Raw genomic sequence first — 24,200 nt, 5'->3', positions numbered from 1 at the left:
CTTAACCGACTGAGCGACCCAGATGCCCCTAAAAAATTCTTTTAAATTGATGTATGACATGTGTAATAAAAATACACAATTTGTAAAAGTTTGGTTTGATGAGCATTTATGAGGTGAACACATGCATGTAAACCAGCATCCAGTCAAGAAAGAGAATCTTACCAACATTCCAGTCTGACTCCTAATATCAATAGTTTTGCTAGTTTTTAAATAAGGGAACTATATTTTTGTGTTTGTGAGATTCATTCATGTAGATGCGTGTATTTATGGTTTGTTTATTTACAAATCTGCATAGGATTCCCTAGACAAACATAAAATAATTTATTAGTCTATTTTATGGTTGATGGACATTTGGATTGTTTCCAGGTTTAGACTCTTACAAATAATACTGCTAAAAGCATTCTTATACATGTGTTTTGGTGTATATATTGTACATTTTGTTGGTTATATGTTGGAGTGGAATTACTAAACTATAGGTATGGCTGTGTTCAGTTTTAGTAGAGCATGACGGTTTTCTAAAGTGATTGTAAAAATTACACTTCTATCATCTGTGTGTGAGAGTTCCATTTACTCTACTTCCTTGGCAACGTGTGATATTGTCTGTTTTTTATTTGAGCTATTGTGATGTGCGCCAATTCTCTTGTGAGAAAAACTTTGCCCTAGTAGTTGGCATGCCCTCAGTAAACTTCCAAACTAGGATTGAGCTGTTTTCTTAGTCTTCTTTTCTTTCAAGAGAGCATTGCTCTAGCATGACCCATTATTAAAGTATAATTTTTATATTTAGCAAGGAATTAAGAATATCTGTATCCTGGTAAATGCTGCTCAATACTTACCAATAATTTGGCTAAGTGAAAGAATAGCTTATGAAATGTATTAGTCAATATTTTTGAATGCAAGTGCAAAAACTAGTTGAAGTAAAAAAGTTTTAAGTAAAGTTTAAGTAAAAAAGTTACTAGTTTAAGTAAAAAAGGTGACTGATTCTTCAAGCTGAAAAGCCAGTGTGATTGGCTCCAGGGTCTAAGCTTCATTTTCCATATCAAGGAAAGAACTTCCCAGGCAAAGCTTTCTCCCTGCCTGGGGCAAGATTTTGCCTGTAGGTCCAAACTCCTAGCAGTTAAACAGAAACAAAACCAAAACAACAATCATAACAACTGCTTCCTGTTTTCCTGCGGCTCTGTAGCACAAGTCCTGGAATTGAGTCTTCTTGGCTCTGATTGTGCATTCCTTGGCTCAAGGTTGGCAGTGATAATCTCTGGACCACATGCTCTCAGAGGAGCAATGATTCTCTGCAAAAAATTGGGGTGCTATTACAAGAAGAAGGGAGAATTGTTGGTGGCAGGCAAAAGCAAGAAATCTGCTATAGTCAGATGATTTGAAAAAGGGTATGCAATCCGTTCATTCCACTGGCTGTTACGAGACTTGCCCTTGGATCAAGCAATAGTGCTGGGATGTTGTATACATGGATTGCATTATTTTGGGCCCTGTAGAATAGCTTTTATTGAACTGTGCTTGGACATTCTGTTATCACCCTGCATTAAGAGACAGAATAATAAGCGGCCCTGCAGAATTCCTGATGTTATTGTCGGATAGTCCTGAGGACACCGTTTTATTCTATTTCAGTGTCCCCTTCATAGGATCTCATGGGAGAAAAATCTCCCTGGTCTCTGTGCCAGGAAGAGTTGAACTATTTTTACACAACTTTTGTGATTTTATCTTGTGAACGCTGTGATTTCTGAAACTGATAATATTTCCCTCTTTGCATTGCCAGAATGATAGAGTCAAAAATTGTTTTATAAGTGGGACTTGAACTCACGACCCCAAGATCAGGAAACACATGCTCTACTGACCAAGTCAGGCAGGAATGCTTAGAATGATAGAGTCAATTTTATGGCTTGTTTTAATCAAGTTCAATAGGCCTCAAAGCCTAGATTTTTAGTGGTGACCTCACTCTGTTATTTTTATCTTCTATTTCCTTTAATGTGGTTTCCCATTTCTTTTCCCTTTTTATTTTGCTATATATCCTTTATAAACTTTCTGAAGTCTTTTCTGAAACAAAGTTGAGAAATGAACAGAATTTATGAAAATTTTATTCCATGCATTGAAACTATCACCACAAAATAAGTAGATTTGCTTGGTTTTGGCAAGAAGTATATTAATAGGACTTATTTTGGGTTCCAGTTTTAGATGAAGGGATTGTGAAACACTACAGGATCAGAAGACTGGATGAAGGGGGGTTTTTCCTTACCCAGAGAAGAATCTTTTCAACACTGAATGAATTTGTGAGCCATTACACCAAGACAAGGGATGGCCTGTGTGTTCAGCTGGGAAAACCATGCTTAAAGGTAAAATGCTTTCAAGCTGTGTTGATTTTTTTTTTTTTTTTTTTTTTTTTATTTATTTTTGGGACAGAGAGAGACAGAGCATGAACGGGGGAGGGGCAGAGAGAGAGGGAGACACAGAATCAGAAACAGGCTCCAGGCTCTGAGCCATCAGCCCAGAGCCCGACGTGGGGCTCGAACTCACGGATCGCGAGATCGTGACCTGGCTGAAGTCGGACGCTTAACCGACTGCGCCACCCAGGCGCCCCAAAGCTGTGTTGATTTTGAGGTTAACTCTTTCCCTTCAGATACTGGAGTATTAGTCATGTGATATGTCTGTTCAGAAAAAAAAAGTCATTTGATTACCTACAGCATGGATAGAGAAGCCATGGCCTATGAGCCAGTACTGTCCCACACTTACATTTTAAATATTAAGTTTTATTGGAACATAAGCATGCTTATTTATTTAAAAATTCCCTTTGATTTTTCTCTGTGTTAACAGCATTTAATAGTGGCAACAGAAACCTTATGGCCCACAAAGACCTAAATATTTACTATCTCATTCTTTTCAGAAAAAGTTTGCCAACTCCTGACCTTAGGCACTCATTGAAGCCAGAAAATATTCATCCTTTGCTCCAAGAAATTAATCTGGTATCTTGACACTGGAGCACTTACTCATATGGCTGGAGGGAAAAAAAAGTGCTGGAATATAATTCTTATTTAGCTCTGTATTCAAGGATATCAATATGAAATTGCTAGGCTCATTATCTGGCTGAAATATCTATATAGAAATATCATTTACGTAACTGTTATAATAGTTTGGCCAGGCCAAACAACATTTATAGAGTTTATTAAATCTATCAGTATTCAATTATTGCATGTTTTACCTAGGTTGATTTAAAGTTATGTAGTGGACTTACATGGTAGTGGGGCAAAACCTCAGCTCCTCGTCTGAGTTCAGGTCTCATGTACTGTCCATGGGACAGCCAGCCCTATGGTTTATGCCTGGATGACCACTGAAAGCTTCCTGGTGATGCCTGACCAAAATATTATGGACAATTAGAAGCTGAAGACTTTTGTCCAGTATGTAGGGAATTCATTGACTTAAATCCTGCCCAGTGAACATGCAACTTTGGTGTAAGTATTACATGTTGGATGGAATAGGTATGAATGACCCCACAAGAATGGTTAAGCTCATGCTAAGAATAGCTTACCTGTGGCTTAGAAAATACTCTGTTTAACCAATATTGTTGAAAAGTGTTCACAAAGAAGCATAAATGATCTTCTGTGTACTCAAAATGCTCATGACTTGGTGGAGGGGCTAAGAATTTCCTCTGGTAGATAGTAAACTAGATTATGAACTCTCAGAGGGCAGGGGTCTTGCCTACTTTGTTTACAGAATGGCACTTTGTTGGTGCTTGAAAAATTATTATTTATTAAATGAACAAGTACATGAATGAAATTCAAAATAAGATGAAAAATTTAATTATGCAAAAATATATGATACATATAGTAAACGATATAGGCCAAAGAATTTGGGAAGTAATTGTGGATGAGGTGGAACTTCAAATGGGTCTTAACATTGGTAGGATTTAGCTTGGCAGAGCAAGGCAAAGAGGCAGAGGAAGACCATGCCAGACCCAGGCAGGGATGGCATTGGGTGTGGGGTGGGGCAGATGGACAGCAAGGTGCCTCATGTAGCAAGATTTAGGGAGGAGATCAGCTCAAAGAGGTAATGATACAGATTCTGCCATAATTGCTTTCCATTTTAAAGTAATTAGAATAAAATTTACAATATTTTGGTTTTAAAAATGGTTTCTCTTTTTAAAAGTGCCTAGGCTATTATTTTCAACCAAAAAATTGTTAAATTTTTTCTTATAGTTTTTCTAATTATTCTGTGAAACAGGTACAAGTACCAGCACCTTTTGATTTGTCTTACAAAACCGTGGACCAGTGGGAGATAGACCGCAACTCCATACAGCTTCTGAAGCGATTAGGATCTGGTCAGTTTGGTGAAGTATGGGAAGGCCTATGGAACAACACCACTCCAGTAGCAGTAAAAACATTAAAACCAGGTATGAGAATGAGGATGTCAAAGGTTAAATGGCATATGTTAATTAAAAAAATTATTTTGAAGTTTATTCATTTTGAGAGAGACAGAGACAGTGTGAGTGGGGGAGAGAGAGAGGGAGAGAGAATCCCAAGCAGGCTCTGTGCTAACAGCACAGAGTCTGATGTGAGGTTCGAACTCACAAACTGTGAGATCATGACCTGAGCTGAAACCAAGAGTCAGATGCTTAACCGACTAAGCTACCCAGATGCCCCAGCATTTGTTAATTTTTATAAGCTCAACTTGCCACTGTAAATGTCTGCAAGGTCACAGGACAGCCAATGCAGGCACCAAGCAAGTACTGTAATCATGTTTTCTGGCCCAGGTGACCATAAAGCATAACATGCTTCAGATTCTAAAGGCAAGAGCATGTGCCTGGAATCGGCTAAGTCTTAAAATATCCCCAATGCAAGATTTCAACCACGCATTTCTTCTCTGGAGTTAGGATTGTCCCTCTCCACATTTTTTCCTAGCCTTCGTTAAAAATGCTAACTTTAGGGGTACCTGAGTGCCTCAGTCGCTTAAGTGTCCAACTCTTGATTTTAGCTCAGGTCATGATCTCACGGTTCTCGAGCCCCGCATCGGGCTTCATGCTGACAGTGCAGAACCTGCTTAAAATTCTCTCTCCCTCTCTCTCTGCCCCTCCCCCACACATACACGTGTCTCTCTCTCTCTCTCTCTTAAAATAAATAAAATAAACTCTTAAAAAGGTGACTTTACTGGAAGTACTTAAAACAATACTTAAATCAATAGAACCTTGGAGATCTTCAGGGAGAAACAATTTTATTAAATACTAATTGTTTATGGTTAAAAGGTAAAATGGTCCATCTAAAAGACCTCATATTTGGAAATGTAGGAACTATTTTTTCTTCCATCTTCCTTTTTCCTATCATGGACATTAAAAGTGAGTGTACTAAAATAATATTTATTCAGGCAGGCATTATCTCTTCCATTTTAAAAGTGAGATAAGAAAATGTAAAAAGATTAAGTAACTTTCCTGAAATGTGCTAGTCTTATGGTCTTGAGTAAATTTTAAACTACTCTGTGCCTCAGTTCTATCATTTGCAAAAAAGAGATACTAATAAGGCCAACCCAGCAGGATTATTACGAAGATTAAACTGGGTCATTAGTGGAAATGCTTTGAATAATGTCTGGTTCATATTAAGTGACCAAGAAAAACTTTTTATTTTAATTATTATTATTACTGTTATTATTATTATTATAAGGTCAGTAAATGGAGGAGCTAGGATTTGAACTCACATCTATCACTATTGCATCACACCCCAGGGGAGACAGTCTATGAAAGTACAGCGTTACTGTAGTCGCCTCATATCTACATCTAATAACATAGGTAAGAATAATAACTAGAGGCTAGAAATTAGTTCTCTAGGGGACCTTCATTCTTTACTTAACCAGAATTCTTAAGGGTTTTGAAAGCCTCCTGATGGCAGAACTTGAGCACCTGGGTGCTGCTGGATAGCACCATTCCTTTGGTGACATCATATCTTTGTGAAACTGGGTTTTTGGTGGTGACTGGGATCACATTCAAGAGCCACACAAAAATTTCTCTGTATTACTTTTTTAAATGGGTATTAAGTTGTTAGAACACAAATACTTTTAAAGTTGCTTTGATTTAACCAAATAATCAATAGAACTCTTAGGTATTCATTTTGGCTTAAGGGCATATCATGAAACAAGTTACTGAGACAATGAGGATGCCATGAACCAAGAAAGTCTGGGCCCCTCTGGTGTTATAGTAAGAGCATAAAGTTTAGTATAAAATAGAACTGAGTTCAACCTTGCCTCTGCCCTCTGGGACACTGGACAATGTATTAATCTTTTGAATCTCCTCATCTGGAAGTGGGGATTATAATAGTTCCTACTTCATAGAGTTTTATGAGGACAAATTGAGTCAACGTACATAAAATATATGCAGTGAGTTCTTAATAAATGTTAGCTTCAATGGGGATGCTGACAGATGTCCACGGAAGTGCAGATTCGCTAGTGCAGGACGTCTGTCAAGCATTTACACCTGCCTCATGAAGTGATGGAGAAGCACTTTTAAGTGGCTGATGCCGTGTGAGCACTCCAGGTGAGAATGATCTATTCCAGCACCCGAGATTTTCACAATCACTGCATATATATTATTTTGAATCGTAATCTCGTTGACACTTGAGCCTAAACTTTATTGTTCAATCTAATCATTCTTTTCTCAAAACGAAGTAGCTAGCTATTCATCCTAACACTGCTCTCCAAGGAAGGCCTTCTGGAGGTCAAAAAAGAACAAAAAAAAAAAAAAAAATCACTTTTCTTATATTAAAAAAAAGCGCCACGATAGTTTTCTCTCCAACAGGAATAATTATTATTGATTTACAGTGTAATAGCAGCAAACAGCTTTGGTGATTGGTTAAATGTCTTCACTTCACTGGGGCCATTAATCAATCTTAGCAGCTATTTATTGCTTAGCAGACTACCACGCAATAAAGACGAGCCTGAAATCAACTCCCATAGTAGCTTTGACAGGCAAAAATTAATATTTAATGCTGCATTACTAGCTGACTTGAAATTGGGTCTCTGCTGTGTAGCTGGTCAGCTGCAACCAGCGTAGCCATGGAGTGCTCTAAGCAGCCTTCACCTGCAGAGGCTCCTGATGTACCGTGGTTTTTCAGGTCTTGTGGGTAGTCTGATTTGGCAATGATTCGAGTGTCCTGCATTTCACAAATCTGATGGCTACCAAAGCATTAGAGTAGAAACATATTGTGTATATAAATTGCCTGAATGGTGACTATTATCACTGGAAACTTAATGAATCAGATTATGTTGAGGGTGTGGTGGGAAGAATCCCACTATCCATATTTGACCATAGGCCAAACTAAATTCAACAAGAAGAAAGTCCTTCATTATGGTTTGGGTGCCTCTTTTATTCTCAGCTCCATTTTGCCACTATGACTCGAAATTTTAATCCTCTTTGATTATGTAGATAATTCCAATTCCGATGATAGGGATGGAATTGAGGAAGTACAGAAGATCATGATGGAAATGAGAATAGGTCATTTTTCTCTATTTTCCCTCAGTAAGTCCTTGCCCCTTCCACTCCTCAGTCTGTGAAAAAAATACAGTTGATCTGTTTGGTTTTTCCTAGAATATGCTTATTAATAATAATACAAATAATGGCCTACAGTCATTGAACGTATATGTTCCTGTTATTGCAATTTCCTGATCATGATATTATGGTATCAGTAGGGTTATTAGCCATGTTATACAGATGAAGAAGTGAAGTTTGGAGATGTTTGGTAACTCGCTGAAGATTACCCAGTGAGCTAGGATTTGACCAGAATCTGGAGTTTAATCAAGCCTGTGTTCTGAACTTCTAGACTCTCAAGGGAATACCAAAGGCTAGACTGCCTAAATGGTTTATGTGAAATGATCTGCAAGTCACATGGAACTCGTCTTGACTTCATATTAATAAATAAGTCAGACTGCTATTTTAGAATGTCAAAGCTTATCCATGCCTGGGTTCAAATATCAGTTGTGAAGTCTTCATCATGAGATACTGATGAATGGGACAGTCTCTTTGAGCATCAGTGGAAATGATATTTGCACTATCCATAGTGAATACTGAGATATGAAATGACAGTATTCCTTCAATTACAGCAATGCCTCTGATACATCATATCTTTAAAAATAATGAAAGATTTTTGAAAATTACTGGTAAAGTGTAAACTCCAGGTATCCTTCCTCTTCTTAGATTTTGTTATTAACTACGTGGCACTTTGCAAGGTAAGAGTTGAACCATTAAAATACAATTTAATTGTAGGTGAGTCTTCAAAATAGGTCCCAATACTTCTCCCTTATCATTTGGTTAATCTGTTAAGAGTCTGACTTATGGAAGTATTAACATAGGAGAAAATGTTGAAGATCAATTTCAAGTTAGACATAAAAGACTAGTGCAAAAAGACACTCAGTTTTGGGTGTAGCCCTTGAATATTTTCTGTTTGGCCTATACCATATGTCCCTACAGAATTAAGGACATAAATATGGCAGAATGTCATGGCTTCAGGATTGTTATCCAGCTGTTCCCACAGTGGGTACCAAGGACAGGGCAGCTATCAGTCTTCCCTGGATCCTGGACCAAAAAGCTCTGGCTGCAGTAATTAAACATTCAGTGTCCTCCAGCATTCATGTTAATAGAATGCCTTCTTTTCATGCTCTTAATTTGCTTGCCTTGTTTTATCAGTTAGACTGCCAGTCTCTCCTTTTTCCTTCATTTCTCATATGGACCTGAATCAACCTCTCCTCACCTACAGGTCATAACACATAAATTACACACCCTTGATGCACCAACACATCAGTTATTAGGTTGCCCTGGGTGGACTGATTCTCTTCTTTGATAAATCTGAAGATTTGTGACACCAATGCTCTTATTTTACTGAGAAGCAGGAAGCAATCTTGGTGATTCCCACCAGACTGCTGTGAGGATAGGAATGCCTCAATAACAGAAAGTGATTTCCTCCTCTTCTTGTTTCAGGTTCAATGGATCCAAATGACTTCCTGAGGGAGGCACAGATAATGAAGAACCTAAGACATCCAAAGCTTATCCAGCTTTATGCTGTTTGCACTTTAGAAGATCCAATTTATATTATTACAGAGTTGATGAGACATGGAAGTCTGCAAGAATATCTCCAAAGTAAGCTAAAGACTTAATAAAAGGAAGAAAGGAGGGATTTAGTTTAACTAGTCCTATAAATGTCAATTTAGCAAGCCTTCTATAACCCAAAGGATATTTACTATGTGTATATCTGTGAGAATGAATGGCTCAACTAGTTTTTAATAGGATATATACCGTGTGCTCAAAGGGAGGGAAAATATTTATGTAGTGAAGAACAAATTGTTCGCAACAGACATATCAGAGTACGTAAATGTAATGTAGAAAATTGAAGAATAGGTGTTTTGCGTGATGCTTTGTTTCCTGCAGTAACTAATGGAACATTATCAGTCACGGGCCAATTTGATCTATGGCTCAGAATTAGGGAACATGGGATACTTTGGGGGAAAGAGAGGGAGAGGTACCCTCATTCTTTTTCCTTTTCCGGTGTTAACATCATACTTGTTGGTGTTTAATATACTTCCACTGCTAGGCAGCATTAGAATTTTCAGACTAAAAAGCAGAAATATACAATTGCTTTATTTCTACATCTGCTTCCTGTAGTCAGAGAAGACTTAAGGGCATTGTGAAATTTTGATGTTTATTGCAAATGAATAATTTAATAAGCAACAATATAATGAGTATTAAAATGAGATGTTCAAAGTAGTGGAGATCAAGTACTGAGAGAATAATTCATGCTTAAAAAAGAGACTTTTTCTATTGCTTTCCTGAAATGTCAGAGTGGGATTGATAGAACGTGCAGAGGTAAAGGGAGGTGAGAATAATGGAACAAAGATATTAGAAAGATAAGAGTATTCTCTGATTTCAGGGTGACTTGTGAAGCTGGCGGTATTAAATTGCAAAACTGGGGAAGAACAAAGGACCTGGGCCTGTTAAATGCTGTTAAAAATTATGCCTAGCTCCTTTGCATGAGGATTTCAAATTTAACAGTATCAGAATATGTTAGCCACCGTGGAAAAACTAACCTCAGCCATTGCCCCCTTTGCCTTATTCCCTGGGACAAAAGTACAGTCATTATCTTGGGTCCATCTTTCACAAAAATGATTTGTCAAGGGCACAGTTTCAAGTCTAATACTCAATTCTCAGTCTTCAGACCTGTTAGCATTTATTTCAATGGACACTCTTTCCCTTTGGAAATACCTCTTCATTTGGCCTCCAGGACACTTCACTCAATGGCTTTTCCTCCTGTCTTTTTGTTGATTCTTCTCCCATCTGTGTGATTTCTCTTATCTCTCAGACCTCTTGGAATTTTGTAACATCACCAGTTACTTGCTAAGCACAGTCAGTTTCAATGTTAAATAATATTTATGTATCAAAGACTCCTGAAACTACATCCCTCCATTACTTCAGAATCATAAATCCAACTGCTTTCTTGACTACTCTACTTGAACCGTCCTCTGGATAACATAGGTATGATGCAGCAACACTCCCCTCTCCCAAATCCCAGAGGCACTTATTTCTTGCTCATGCTATGTGTGCAAAATAGATTGGTTGGTCGCTCAGGTGTTTTGATCACCTTGGCAGGGAAAGGGATGGGACTAATCTCATTCTGGCTCTTCGAGTTCCAACCAGGAGATGCAGAGATAACTTCTGTGCCCTTTTTCATTTGGTCAAATCAAGTCAAAAGGAATAGGGAAGTACAATTCTTTAAAGTGGTTGCAAGGAGGAAAAAAAATGTTTGTGAACAGCTGGAATTTTCTACTCCAGGTGTCTATTAAAAAGTCTCAAAACAGCCATGTCCAAAACTGATCTTATATATCCCCAGTAATCTGCTACTCTTGTGGTCTTCCCGTCTTTGACAATGTCAACACTCAGGCCTAATCTCTTGATCATCTCTACTTCTCACAGTTTCTATCTAACTAATCTGAAAACCCCATTGGCTTCTTTCCAAATATATCCGGGATTTTGCACCTCTCAGCACTCCTACCCTGGTCTAAGCTGACATCAACTCCTTCCTGGATTAGGCAACAGTCTCTTAAATGGTCTCCCTTGTTTAGTTCTTGCTCCCTTCAGTCTCCACTCAACACAGGAGGTGGAGAGAGCCTGTTAAAAGGTAAATCAGATTGTCTTCCCCCCTCAGCTCAAAGCCTTCTGTGACTCACTGGTTTTCTCTATATAACCCATAAGGTCCTACATGGCCCAGCTTTCCATTACCTCACTGACCACATCTCTCCCAGTGTCTCCCTTGTTCAGTCTGTGTCAGCTGCCCTGTCCTTTGCTGCTCTTCATATCTTCCAGGTGCGCTTTGCTTCAGGCCCTTTGTGCTTTTTCCATCCTCTATCTGAATTCCACCCCCTCCCATTACTTACCCATGTACTCATTTCCTCACTTCTGAAAAGTCTTTCCTCAGACATTCCCATTACAGTGAGTCTTTCAATGGTCAACCTCTGAGTTCTAAAATTTAATCTCCCTCTCCTGTCTCTTTGTATTCCTCTTTTCTGCTTTTTTGTTTTCCTTTTTCTTAGCTGCTAATCATCATATAGTGCATTTCTTTTTTAAAGATGTTTATTTATTTATTTTGAGAGGGAGAGAAACAGTGCACGAGTTGGGGAGGGGCAGAGAGAGAGAGGGAGAGAAAGAGAATCCCAAGTAGGCTCTTCACTGCCAGCGTAGAGCATAATGTGGGGTTTGAACTCACAAACTGTGAGATCATGACCTAAGCCGAAGTCAAGAGCCAGATGATTGGGGCACCTGGGTGGCTCAGTTGATTAAGTATCCAACTTCAGCTCAGGTCATGATCTCACAATTCATGGGTTTGAGCCTCACATCGGGCTCTGCACTGCAGAGTGTGCTTGGGATTTTCTTTCTCCTCCTCTCTCTCAAAATAAATAAACTTAAAAAAAAAAAAGAGCCAGATGCTGAACTGAGTCACCCAGGCATCCCAATGCATGACTTTTTAATATGGCTTATTGTTAGCAACTTCACAAATACAACTCCCTGAGGACAGAGATTTTTCTTTATTTTAATGATAGAAGAGTGTCAGGCACATAGAAAGTGTGCTCTAATTATGTGTTGACCGAATAAATGAAAAAAAAATTAATGGATAGATTAACTGGGGCTATTCTAAACCTAATATGATCAGGACTTGGGGTTGAGCTTGTCTTGAGACTCTTGGTGTCAGCTTGACAAGATCCACTTATTAATTATGAACTCCTCTGGCACTGAGAATTTTTGTGGTTTGTTAATGTGTTTTACTCAGGGGTGAGCACAAACCCTGTCATATTTTGGATTGGGCTATCAGGGTCAAGTTTACCAAGGCCTTCATTTGCTAAGATACTTAGTAGCCATGAGAAATAATGAAGAGATGCTCATTACAGACAATCCCTTCCCAATTAAGAGGGCTTAAATTCAACAAAGTGATCTTAAAATGAATCTGCCACGTTTAAACAGCCCATCATGATACATATTCTAAGCTGAAAGACTCAAGTGATGGAACATAGTTGAAAATATTTTCTTGTTGCGGATGTAAATTGTTACAGAACTGTGAACCTTTATATCAGTTTTGACAACTGACTGTTGCATTAGAAGTGTGTTCTGAGGTTCCCCTGGGCAGTTCCTAGGCCATTCTACTCTTTCAGGGTAGAAAATATGTTAGTACTCGATTTCCTTCGCTATTGTGCCGGTCAGTGAAAACTTTATATCCACTGTAATAGAATTAGATGTTGAATTTGATAGTTGAAATGACATACATAGTTTTCTATGGAACCACCTTTGTAGACCCTAAGCTTGGCTGAATATTTTTTTTTGTAATAAATTTCTCCAAAATAGAAGAGGCTTACCAAAAAACTTTAGCATTGAGGGTAATTGATGTCCAGTATTTCCTGCTGAAATTTAAAGAGAATAAATATCTGCATTTTTTTTTGCATGTATACATACTGTTTAAAATAAATCAAGCTCCAGCATGTTGTTCATCATTCTCATGGACCGTTCACTAAAGTGGACTGAGGTAGACAGGAGCGTTTTTACTAAGATACCCTTCAGCTGGCTACAACTGTAGCCCCAACCTTCAGGTCCTCAGGAATCATGTGTAACGTAGGTTTTAGGGAGAAGTATAGAATAGTTTTTAAGAGCATGAGATTTCAACCTCAAACATGCCTGAACTTGAATCGCCACTCTACAACTTATCACCTGTTCTTCTAAGTAGCAGAAACTCCTATGAAAGGGGGCAAATAGTAATAACACTTACTTCATGTAGTTGTGAGTATAAAATGAGGTGATGTACTAAAAAACCAAATGAGATAGTGGTAGGAGAGGTGCATATATTTACAATTTATTTTTCTAAAAAAACCCCACACTATATAGTACTTACTATATGCCAGGCATTTTTGTAAATGTAGTACAAATATTAACTTAGTTCTTTCCTCTAATGACCTGATGAAATGAGTATTATTATTATCATTTCTATTTGATAGTGGAAGAAACTGAAGGATGGACAAGTTTATAACTTATCCAAGGTAGTTGAACCAGAATTCAAACCCAGGAAATCTGGCTCCGTAGCCCATGCTTTGAACCGTGTGCATAGCACTGACATTATTTTCTTAACATGAACCTGTATTCGTTATCTATCGTGCACAAAAAATTACCCAAAACTTAGTGGCTTAAGTAAGCAAGCATTTATTATCTTACATTTTCTGTGGTCAGGAATCCAGGTGCAGCTGAGCTGGGTCTTCTACCTCAGGGTTTCTCACAGGGCTGCAGTCAAAGTCTTGGCAGGTGCTTCAGTTATCTGAAGGCTCTAGGGGAAGTTGATCTATTTCCAAGCTCACTCAGGTGATTGTTGGCAGGAGTTGGCTTCTCCAGGGCTGTTGGATTGAGAAAGTCAGTTCCTTGCTGGTTGTTGGCAGGAAGCTGCCCTATGTTCCTTGGTACATGGACCTCTCCATAGGGCAACTTTCGCCATGACAGTTGGCTTCATCAGACTGAGCAAGTGAGAGAGCAAGAGAGAGGAGAGTTCTTGCAAGATGAAGCCATAGTCTTTTATAACTTATCTTGGAAGCGATACCCCATCATTTTGGTCATATTTTATTTGTTAACAGTGAGTCAGTAGTCCAGACCACATTAAACGGAAGGGAATGTCACAGAAGCCCAAATACCAGGAGGCAGAGAATATTAGGGGCCATTTTAGAAACTGTCTACCACTTGGCCTAGGACTAGTCACCAGTTTATCTTGGCTTTTCACATTTCTTTTCGTATCGAGTTAATTTGATATCAAAAGGCATAGCTATTTTGACTGTCATGGCAGTAATGCTTTGCCATTATGCTGCACACTAAGTTAGGTTTTGTCGTTTTGCTTACATCTCATTTTACACTGAAGAATTAATGTTAGCTGCTATAACATACAATTCAAAAAATTTAGTGATGTGACAAAGATATGCATTTAAAAAAATTTAAATCCAAGTTGGTAAACATATAGTATAATAATGGTTTCAGGAATAGAATTCAGGGATCCATCATTTACATATAACACCCAGCGTTCATCCCAACAAGTGGCCTCTTTAATGCCCATTACCCATTTAGCCCATCCCCCTACCCAACACCCCGCCAGCAACCCTGTTTGTTCTCTTATGGTTTGTCTCCCTCTCTGTTTGTATCTTGTTTTTGTTTCCCTTCCCCTGTGTTCATCTGTTTTGTTTCTTAAATTCCACATGAGTGAAATCCTGTATTTGTCTTTCTCTGACTTGCTTAGCGTAATACCCTCTAGTTCCATCCACATCATTGCAAATGGCAAGATTTCATTCTTTTTGATCACCAACTAATATTTCATTATATATATATATATATATATATATATATATATATATATATGCCACATCTTCTTTATCCATTCATCAGTCAGTGGACATTTGGGCTCTCCCTGTAATTTGGCTATTGTTGATAGTGCTGCTATAAACTTGGGGGTGCATGTGTCCCTTCGAAACAGCACACCTGTATCCCTTGGATAAATGCCTAGTAGTGCAATTTCTGGGTCATAGGGTAGTTCTATTTTTAATTTTTTGAGGAACGTCCATACTGTTTTCCAGAGTGGCTGCACCAGTTTACATTCTCACCAGCAGTGCAAAAGGGTTCCTCTTTCTCTGCATCCTCACCAGCATCTGTTGTTTCTTGAGTTGTTAATTTTAGCCATCCTGACAGGTGTGAGGTGGTATCTCATTGTGGTTTAGATTTGCATTTCCCTGATGATGAGTGATGTTGAGCATTTTTTCATATGTCAGTTGGCCATCTGGATGTCTTCTTTGGAAAAGTGTCTATTCATCTCTTTTGTCCATTTTTTCACTGCACTATTTGTTTTTTGGGTGTTGAGCTTGATAAGTTCTTTATAGATTTCGGATACTAGCCCTTAATCAGATATGTCATTTGCAAATATCTTCTCCCATTCCGTTGGTTGCCTTTTAGTTTTGCTGATTGTTTCCTTTGCTGTGTAGAATTTTTTTATCTTGATGAGGTCCCAATAGTTCATTTTTGCTTTTGTTTCCCTTGCCTCTGGAGACACGTCAAGTAAGAAGTTGCTGTGGCCGAGATCAAGGAGGTTGTTGCCTGTTTTGTCCTCTAGGATTTAAAAAATAAAAAAAATTTTTTTTCTTTTTTTGAGAGAGACAGAAAGTGACAGAGCATACATGCGGGAGGGGCAGAGAGAGAGGGAGACACAGAATCTGAAGCAGGCTCCAGGCTCTGAGCTGTCAGCACAGAACCTGACGCAGGGCTTGAACCCATGAACCATGAGATCATGACCTGAACTAAAGCCGGACACTAAACTGATGGAGCCACCCAGGCGCCCGCCTCCTCTAGGATTTTGATGGCTTCCTGTCTTATGGTTAGGTCTTTCATCCATTTTGAGTTTATTTTTGTGTGCGGTGTAAGAAAGTGGTCCAGGTTCATTCTGCACATTGCTGTAAAAATATGCATTTTTGATATGCATCACACTGCTCTTCTGAGTGGCACGCCTTAGATGGTGATGTAGGGATTTAGACTCCTTTCATCGTGTGGCTCTGCCATTTCAAAATTTATTTCTTCTAGCTACAAAACTGCGGGAGATTTTAAGGATTAGGCCTGTAAGTGACGGACATCCTCTCTTGCACGCATTGCAGTGCACGGAACTAGTGGCATGATCCAATTTAACTGCTAGGGAAGATGGGGAATATAGTCCTCTGTGTTTGCCCAGGAAGAAGAGGACAAATGGATCAGTGAGAAGTTAGTTTCACCGCATATCCTATTTAAATATACTGCTTGCAGGGGTGTCTGGGTGACTCATTTATTTAAGCATCTGACTCTTGATTTCAGCCCAGGTCGTGATCTCATGGCTGTGGAATTGAGCCCCACGTTGGGCTCCATGCTGAGTGTGGAGCCTGCTTAAGATTCTCTCTCTGTCTTCCTCTGCCCCTCCCTCTCATTTGCGCGTGCTCTCTGTCTCTCTCTCCCTCTCTAAAAAATAAAATAAAATAAAAATAAATAAATAAATAAATATGCTGCTTGCATTAAAAAATAAATATGTATTTACCGACACATACGCATACACACACTGTGCTTAGGTCTTCACCGTAAAAAAAAAATCTCCTCAACTCTGTTTATTTCATTTTTTATTGGAAAGATAGCATACATTATAGAAAGAGCACACATCATAGAGCATAATTTATCATTACTTAAGAGTGAGCAAGTAAATAATGGTATAGCCACTGCACAAATCAAGAGTGAGAACATGGCTAGCACTCCAGAAACCCCTAAGTCCCATATCATTGACAGCCCCTCACAGTCATGAATTTCCTGATAATCACTTTCCCATGGTTCACACTTTCCTCTGCCAACTGCCAATCTTTTGTTGTCTTCCTTTCTTGACTAGGGTTTGGAAATTGACATCTCCTCCTGCTGTTTCCATGTCCTCAGCTTCTGTTCTGCCCTCAACCCCTTGTCCCCCATCTCCAGTGAAGTTGTTCATCCTGCCACTAAGGCATTCAGTTCTTACCTTGCTGGACTTACTTGTGGAATTTGGCAATGGTGGTGACCTTCTCAAAACCTTTGACTGTTAGGGTGTTCTCTTCTGGTTCTTCTTTCATTCTTTTAACTGATTCCTCTCAGTTTTCGTGCAGATTTATCTTCCTCTGCCCACCCTAAATGTTGATGTTTCTCATGATTCTGTCACTTCCCAGCTGTCTCGCCCACTTTTAATGTTTAATTCCTACTCATCAACTGTGATTGTTAAGTTGACATCTTTAGCTGCGTGCTCTCTCCTGAGCTCCAGACCCTTGTGCATGTCTTCATTTAGACTTTTCCGTTTGAGTAATGTGTATGTATCTCTACCGTGACAAAGCTTAAACTGTTTAATTCCATTCAGGCAGCAGCAATGAGAATAAAAACAGGTAGGGTTTACCTGGTTCTTTCTAGGTGCCAGGCTCTGCTTTAAGTGCCTTACATGTATTAACTCATTTTAACAACCAATACCATAAGGTAATTACAATTACCACAATATAGATGGAAACACTGAGGCACGGGAGTGTTAAGCGGCTTGCCTAAGGTTAGGAAGAAATGTGAGCCCTGTGAAAGCCCTGATCCAGATTCTGGTACTCTAACTTCAAGCCAGTTTTCCAACACCTGAGCTACAGTTGTCTCTCAAGTCAGAAGTTGTGCCTAAGACTCTTGACCATGAATCCAACACACTTTTGGTAATATTTGGCTTATTCGGTCAGGGATGATGATAGTTTGGATTTATATGAGACCTTTTAATTCTCCAGAAATCTGAAGACATCTACTAACCAGTATAGCAGCTAAACAGTATCCAGGATGGCTGACCGCCTTGCACAAAGTCCCCACATAGTAAAACTAACCTCTCTACTAATGGCCAAACTGACTCTCCTGCATAATTTTCTGATTATGAGTAGTGGGAGAAACTGTGTCTATCAAAGGCATGTCCATGCCTGGAGAGATGAGCAAACCATCTCTAGGATTAACGGGCTTAAAAAGGGAAATGAAAAAAGTGCATCAAGCTTAATGAAGTACAAATGTAACACACACATTTTATAACTACTGATAGAGTCTTCATTTTTGTTACTGAACTAATTTCTAAGAACAATATGATGGAAGAATGAGAAATTTTCATTGGCTCAGCCATGCAAATTAGTATTATTTTATAGCGTCAAGGACTAAAACAAACTGTGCAATGTTTGAAGGAAATCTAGAGGCAACCAAGTAAATAATTTCCATGAAGAGATGAGTCAGTGGTGCGTGCTACGGAAAATGACAATACCTGGACTCTTTCAGGTATTTATAGCTGTGTTTGAATCATGTGATACTGCTGTTTCTTTCTCAGTGTAATGTTCCTTTAGGGGAGGAAGGGCCACAGCCTTGGAATGTGTTTGGACTCTGAAAATTGTTGCCCTTCGCAGGAAATGAATAGTTTGTATTATGTTTCTTGCTCAACAGATCGGTGCTATGGCACTTAAGCCCACTGGTAGCTCATTCATCATAATTCTCAGAATTCACTTTAATAATTCAAATGTTCTCCAAAGTAAACCTTTGACTTTCTCTTATTGCTCAGATGATGCTGGAACAAAAATCCACCTGACCCAGCAGGTAGACATGGCAGCACAGGTTGCCTCTGGAATGGCTTATTTGGAGTCCCAGAACTACATCCATAGAGATCTGGCTGCCAGAAATGTCCTTGTTGGTGAACATAATATCTACAAAGTTGCAGATTTTGGACTTGCAAGGGTTTTTAAGGTGAATTTTGTTTTGTTCTATTTAGGTTTTGTCATGGGTTAAAAGACTAACATACTAGTAGTCTAATAGATTTGCTGTTATTCTTCAAAATAATCTTTGTCCAAGTTGTGTGGTCCACAATCTTTGTCCACAGTTGTGGGGTAGCCTAAAGCCTTACAGATAAACTACCTCCTGTTTCTATTTCTTCACCAAGGAGAAAAAAAAAAAAAAAACAGAGAAAATGATGCCCACCCAGATGGGAAAGTATGTGATTAAGTTTGTGGTTGAATTAATGATCCATTTTTCAGTACCAGGAAGCCTCTGGTTGTCTGTCTCTGTTTTCCTTACAAAAGGCATCACATTTTCTACAGTTACCCCATCCCCCTTTGCTTACTTTATGCCAACTAAAATTTCATGCTGCCAAAATTCTTCAGTAATCATTGGCTTTTTAATTCCGCCCCTCCCCTCATTTCATGACATCAGGCCAAAAGAAACTTATATAAGAGATATAGTATTAGGTGTTTTTCTCCTCATTTTCAATTTCTACATTGTGCCCTAAAAATATGGATGTGGAACATGAAACACAACATACAAGTGATTCTTTTTTGATCTTCATGAATTCATCATCTCTTTTCTTGATAAATTAATTAGAACCCCAGTGAGTTGATATATTAATTTAAATCATTTGGATCCTACTTTTCAGTATTAAAAAGTGGTAATGTGGTAATTATTAAACTCGGTGGCTCTTCAAAACCAGCAGTAAGTTTGAAAACAGACAGGCTTTGCTTTCATTATTTTTTTATTGTTCTTTTTTTATTTGCTAAAGACCGGTTGCTAAATACCATCGCACATGAATTCTCTCATATGTAGTAGAGTGGTCCTGCCAATGCTATTTTTAGCACATAGTAGGCCCTTATATGACATTGCATTAATGACTTCTCATAGATTCCTCAGTCTTATAAGCCAGATTTGGAATTTGCTACTGTAATCATCAATTGACCTAAGCTCATTTTGAATCTTTTCCCTCTAAATTTTAATGTGAAGCAGTTTACAGATGAATGAGGGTAGAAAAAAAATATATATATATATCACTGGAACGTGGCTTGATTCCTTAATGCATTAACAGGTAGATAATGAAGACATCTATGAATCCAAACACGAAGTAAAGCTGCCAGTGAAGTGGACTGCACCTGAAGCCATTCGTGCTAATATATTCAGCATTAAGTCCGATGTGTGGTCATTTGGAATCCTTCTTTATGAAATCATTACTTATGGCAAAATACCTTATAGTGGTGAGTAATTAATCCTGAAATGGGCCTTTCTGCTGCAGGTCACTTACTTAGGTTTGACTTTAACTGCTTTGCCCAGGCTTAGAGGGCAGAGTTATGAGGCTGACCACACCATGTGCCTGTGGGAGCATAATAGATAAAATTTGATGACGATGATTTGCATTAATGAGGTGGTTTATTGCCTCTGTATCCTTTGCTCTTAAATTGCAGTCTTATAGACATTATTTGCTGCAAGATTTAGTTTAATCTCTGCAGTCTGGGAAGGGGATGGTAGACCTCATAGTCTCACCAAGGAAATCAGTTTGCTTTGTAATCTGGAGTATAATTATCTATGAATTTAAGACCCTGATCTTTAACTTGTTTTTTGTTGGTCCCATTCTGTATTATTTAGGCATGACAGGTGCTCAGGTAATCCAGTTGTTGGGTCAAAACTACAGACTCCCTCAACCACCTAACTGTCCACAAGAATTCTACAGCATCATGTTGGAATGCTGGAATGGAGAGCCTAAAGAACGGCCAACCTTTGAGGCACTGCACTGGAAACTTGAAGACTATTACGAAACAGTATTTTCATATTCAGAGGCAAATAACTTCATAAGATGAACACAGAAAGGAACATTAAATAATGAAGTAGCAAAAAAGTTCAATAATCAGTCCAGAAATAAAGCTTATTAATCAACTGTGAAAAGAGCTTACCTTGACACATTCAAGTGATAGGGTCAACTTGGCCATGTATTATGAAAAAGATTATATGTTCATTTTATCGACTGGCCCACACTGCTGGACAGTCTATGATGATATTTTATCACTGTCTGGCAAAATCAAGCACACTAAATCCAGTTATTTTTCTTTTTTAAAAATACTTACATTTGTATTTATTGTTTGAATCACCTATCAAGAGGATCAACAGATGATAGTCAATTTTTACTCAGTGACTGTTGTAGCATTTTCCTGTTTACTGATTAAAGTGGTTATTCATTATTCCTCGGTTTGCTAAATCCCATCAGGATGTTATTATGAAGGAATCTGATTGCTTTGCTGCACAGCAGGTCCTGTGCTTTGAGATTTTTTTTTCTCTTTTAAAATATCCTGTAACTACAATGATGGTAAAGCCATGTTAAATGACTTGATTGTACTTGGAGTAATTGCACATATTTTTTTTTCCTATGCATAAAATAATGAAGCAGCTGTTGAGAAAAAGAATTAAAATTTCTCTCATTTTGTAGAAGGAAATCATGGGATTTTTCTTTACCTCAGTATGTGTCATCTGAGAATCATCTACGTTAGTTTTAATCTCCTAATGTTAAGAATCAGATTGCAAGGCAGATGAGTTATTATCTCTGGAAATAGGTGAGAAACATCTAATAGCCCGCGAAATCGAGAAATAAGTATAAAATAGTTTAGGAAAATGAGAAGAGAGTAGTAGGATTGCTATAGCTTGGGTTTCTGAATAATTTTTTAAAAATGGGCCTTTGACATATAGGCTGGAGTTTTAAACTGACTACAATATAGGTCAAGCTTGGTTTTAGATCTAGAGGCTAGAAATAATGTCTGACCTTGGTTATGAAACTGTATTTTTGTCTGGTAAGACAAAAGGGGTTTTACTCATCTTAAATGGCATTAACCTTTGTAAGAATGTTACTGTCTTCTTAAGCAATGGGTGTATCAAATTTTGTGCTTCATTAGATGATGAGGGAGGGTTCTCAAAGGTAGTTTCAAAATCAAGGAGATATACAAAGATCTTCTGCCATAAAGTAATATGAATGAAACAAGCCATGAGGAAACAAGATTTTGAGTATATTTTCTCATCTTTAAAGCAGAAGAGGAGCATATTTAAACCATCACAGAAACCCACATTCAAAGTGGATGAAGCACTATGTGTGAGCTCCAAATGGAAGGCTGGAGGTAGAGAGGGCTCTAGGTATCTGACCGCTAGCACTTTAGCGATGTTGACAGGACTCATGTTATTCCCATCCTCTCCTGTGTCACCAGCGTTGTCCTCATTCTCATAGTCACAGATGGCTTGGTAGCAGCTGGGGCTCCCCGTTCTTTTCTCCTCATCCAGAAAATGGGAAATATCTCTCTATGCATTTTTAGCGTGCATAAAAACCATTCTTTTTATGTTCAGGCAAATCGGGGTCATATGCCCTTCCCTGGATGAATGATAGACTTAATGTAAATGTTATGTGCTGATTGGCTTGGCAGAAGTTGTGCCACTCAAACTGGGAATGTGACCATTTTTTCTGGAGACAAGTTGGGAGGTTGACTTATCTGAATAAAATTAGATGCTGGGTAGGTATCCATTAAGGAGAAAATCCCCTGAGACTTAAGTAGGTGTATATACAGACATTCAAACTTCTCTGAAACTAAAATGGGTCATGTAGAGCTAACAATAATAGAGACTTTTGACTTTTTTATAAATAGAAAATAGTTGTAAGCTAAGGTCAGCACTAATTATTTAAATCAATTGACTATGTATAAGACAACTTTATTTAAAGTCAGAGTCTAATTGTGAAAATTCAACTACTATATAATTTGTCTTACATAAATTTCTAAGTAAGATCTGATTTTGAAACATATAAAGGAGTTTATCCTCTCTTGTTTTAATAACACCTGAAACCCATTTTACTTACTACATTTGATTCTTAGAGACATTTATGTTCAAGGTTCTGTCAAAGCAATCTATTATTCTTGTTTTTGCCTGATGGATCATAGAGAAAAATAATGGATTCAGTTATGAGAAGCAGTAATAGATTTTTTTTAAGCTGACATAAATTTCTTTTCCTGTATAGAATAAAAAGATCAGGAAAAGATAAGTTGAATTTTCCTACAATGAGCCAGTTCTTGTTAAATTTACCTCCCATAAATTGTAGCAAAGCACTTTCTATGTAATGTTTTATTTATGTAATTCAGTTATTTGGAGGTGGTGGTGAGGGATGTGAGTGCATCATTTCATGTGGTATTTCAAATCTCCTTTGACAAAAGCCTAAGAATTTTTGCAATAGGAAAAATTCAAAATTCCATTAAACGTCTTTTAAGAAGGTTAGAAAGGAAATAGGTTTACATTACCTAAGGTCAAAAGAGGCACAGAATGGATTCCTAATAGTTGTGGAACCTGAATATTGTATCATCAAAAAAAAGTAAAATCAAAGTGACCAGCAATCTACAAACTGGGCTGTGGGGGAGTCTTAAAGGACACTGAAGAACAATTGTGGGGAAGTTATCAGGCTAGGCCAACTCACAACATGTACTCACAGCACATGTCTGCATGGGACTACATGGGTCAACTCAACCACAAGGGGCCTACACTCTTTTGATTCTCTGATGGCCTGGAGGGAACCCTTGCCCTTGGAAGGATGCCATAATGTCACACAGCTGGAGCTTCCTTGAGGAAGCAGGGCCCAGCTGGTGATCCATGGCTTTGTCAAGCATATGCCCTATCTGCAATAAGGTTTCTCATAGTCTGGTTGAGCATGTGGTTTCTGGACCAAAAGCCTGTCTAATAGTGTGTTTGTGATGACTTTTTAGGACTCTTTGCAAAGACACATTATGTGAACTGGAATGGTGATAATGTAGGTACTTACTCAAATTGTGTTAGTGTGTTCTCCCATTGGAAAAGTCCACTCTTAAAAAAAATAATAAATGAGGTTTATACCTGGATATTGGAATTGCCTGTGGGCTCATCTGGAGATGTTTTTGTATTTCCTTGGCATCATTATGGAGAAGTTTCGGTCTATAGTCTCCAACATGATCCAAAATTTTAGTGTTGTAGGATTAAAAAAAAAAAAGGCTGGTGGGAAGCTTGGTGAAGAGAGAATACTTATAAATCTTTTAAATCCGTGGCTCCAGCAATATTTTAATTTTCATAGTGTCATCTTTTTACTGCCTACACTGCCCCATTAAACTCCTTAAGATTCTTCCTTTTTATATTAAGGAAGTGGTGGTAAATCTCTTAAATTATTTATTATATTTAGACATAAATTGAAGAATAAAAATAGCACAGAAATTCCGAATATCAGAGCCTGTTACAAGTTTAACTTCAGTCTGCACTCAGATGGTACTGTCTACATAGGAGTTATAAGATTAAGTTATAAGGAAAGAAACACCCAATTATTTCCATTTTCTCTTCT

At 38.1% G+C, this 24,200-nt stretch overlaps 1 protein-coding gene across 1 annotated transcript in view; it reads left to right on the top strand.

Annotated features, from left to right (window-relative positions):
* The window catches only part of FRK (fyn related Src family tyrosine kinase), a 109,039-nt gene extending 85,309 nt beyond the window's left edge, over positions 1 to 23,730 (top strand). Inside the window, exons 3-8 of the mRNA XM_025925524.2 lie at positions 2,179 to 2,342; positions 4,225 to 4,393; positions 8,957 to 9,115; positions 18,621 to 18,802; positions 19,908 to 20,073; positions 20,462 to 23,730. Coding sequence (XP_025781309.1) covers positions 2,179 to 2,342; positions 4,225 to 4,393; positions 8,957 to 9,115; positions 18,621 to 18,802; positions 19,908 to 20,073; positions 20,462 to 20,673 — 1,052 coding nt within the window. The 3' untranslated portion in view covers positions 20,674 to 23,730. The remainder of the gene's footprint in view (positions 1 to 2,178; positions 2,343 to 4,224; positions 4,394 to 8,956; positions 9,116 to 18,620; positions 18,803 to 19,907; positions 20,074 to 20,461) is intronic.
* The last annotated feature ends 470 nt before the right edge of the window (positions 23,731 to 24,200 follow it).

The sequence above is a fragment of the Puma concolor genome, chromosome B2 (genome assembly GCF_028749965.1).
Source record: "Puma concolor isolate L17-30 chromosome B2, mPumCon1.1.hap2, whole genome shotgun sequence".
Classification (NCBI taxonomy): domain Eukaryota; kingdom Metazoa; phylum Chordata; class Mammalia; order Carnivora; family Felidae; genus Puma; species Puma concolor.
This window is presented reverse-complemented; position numbering and strand designations above follow the sequence as displayed.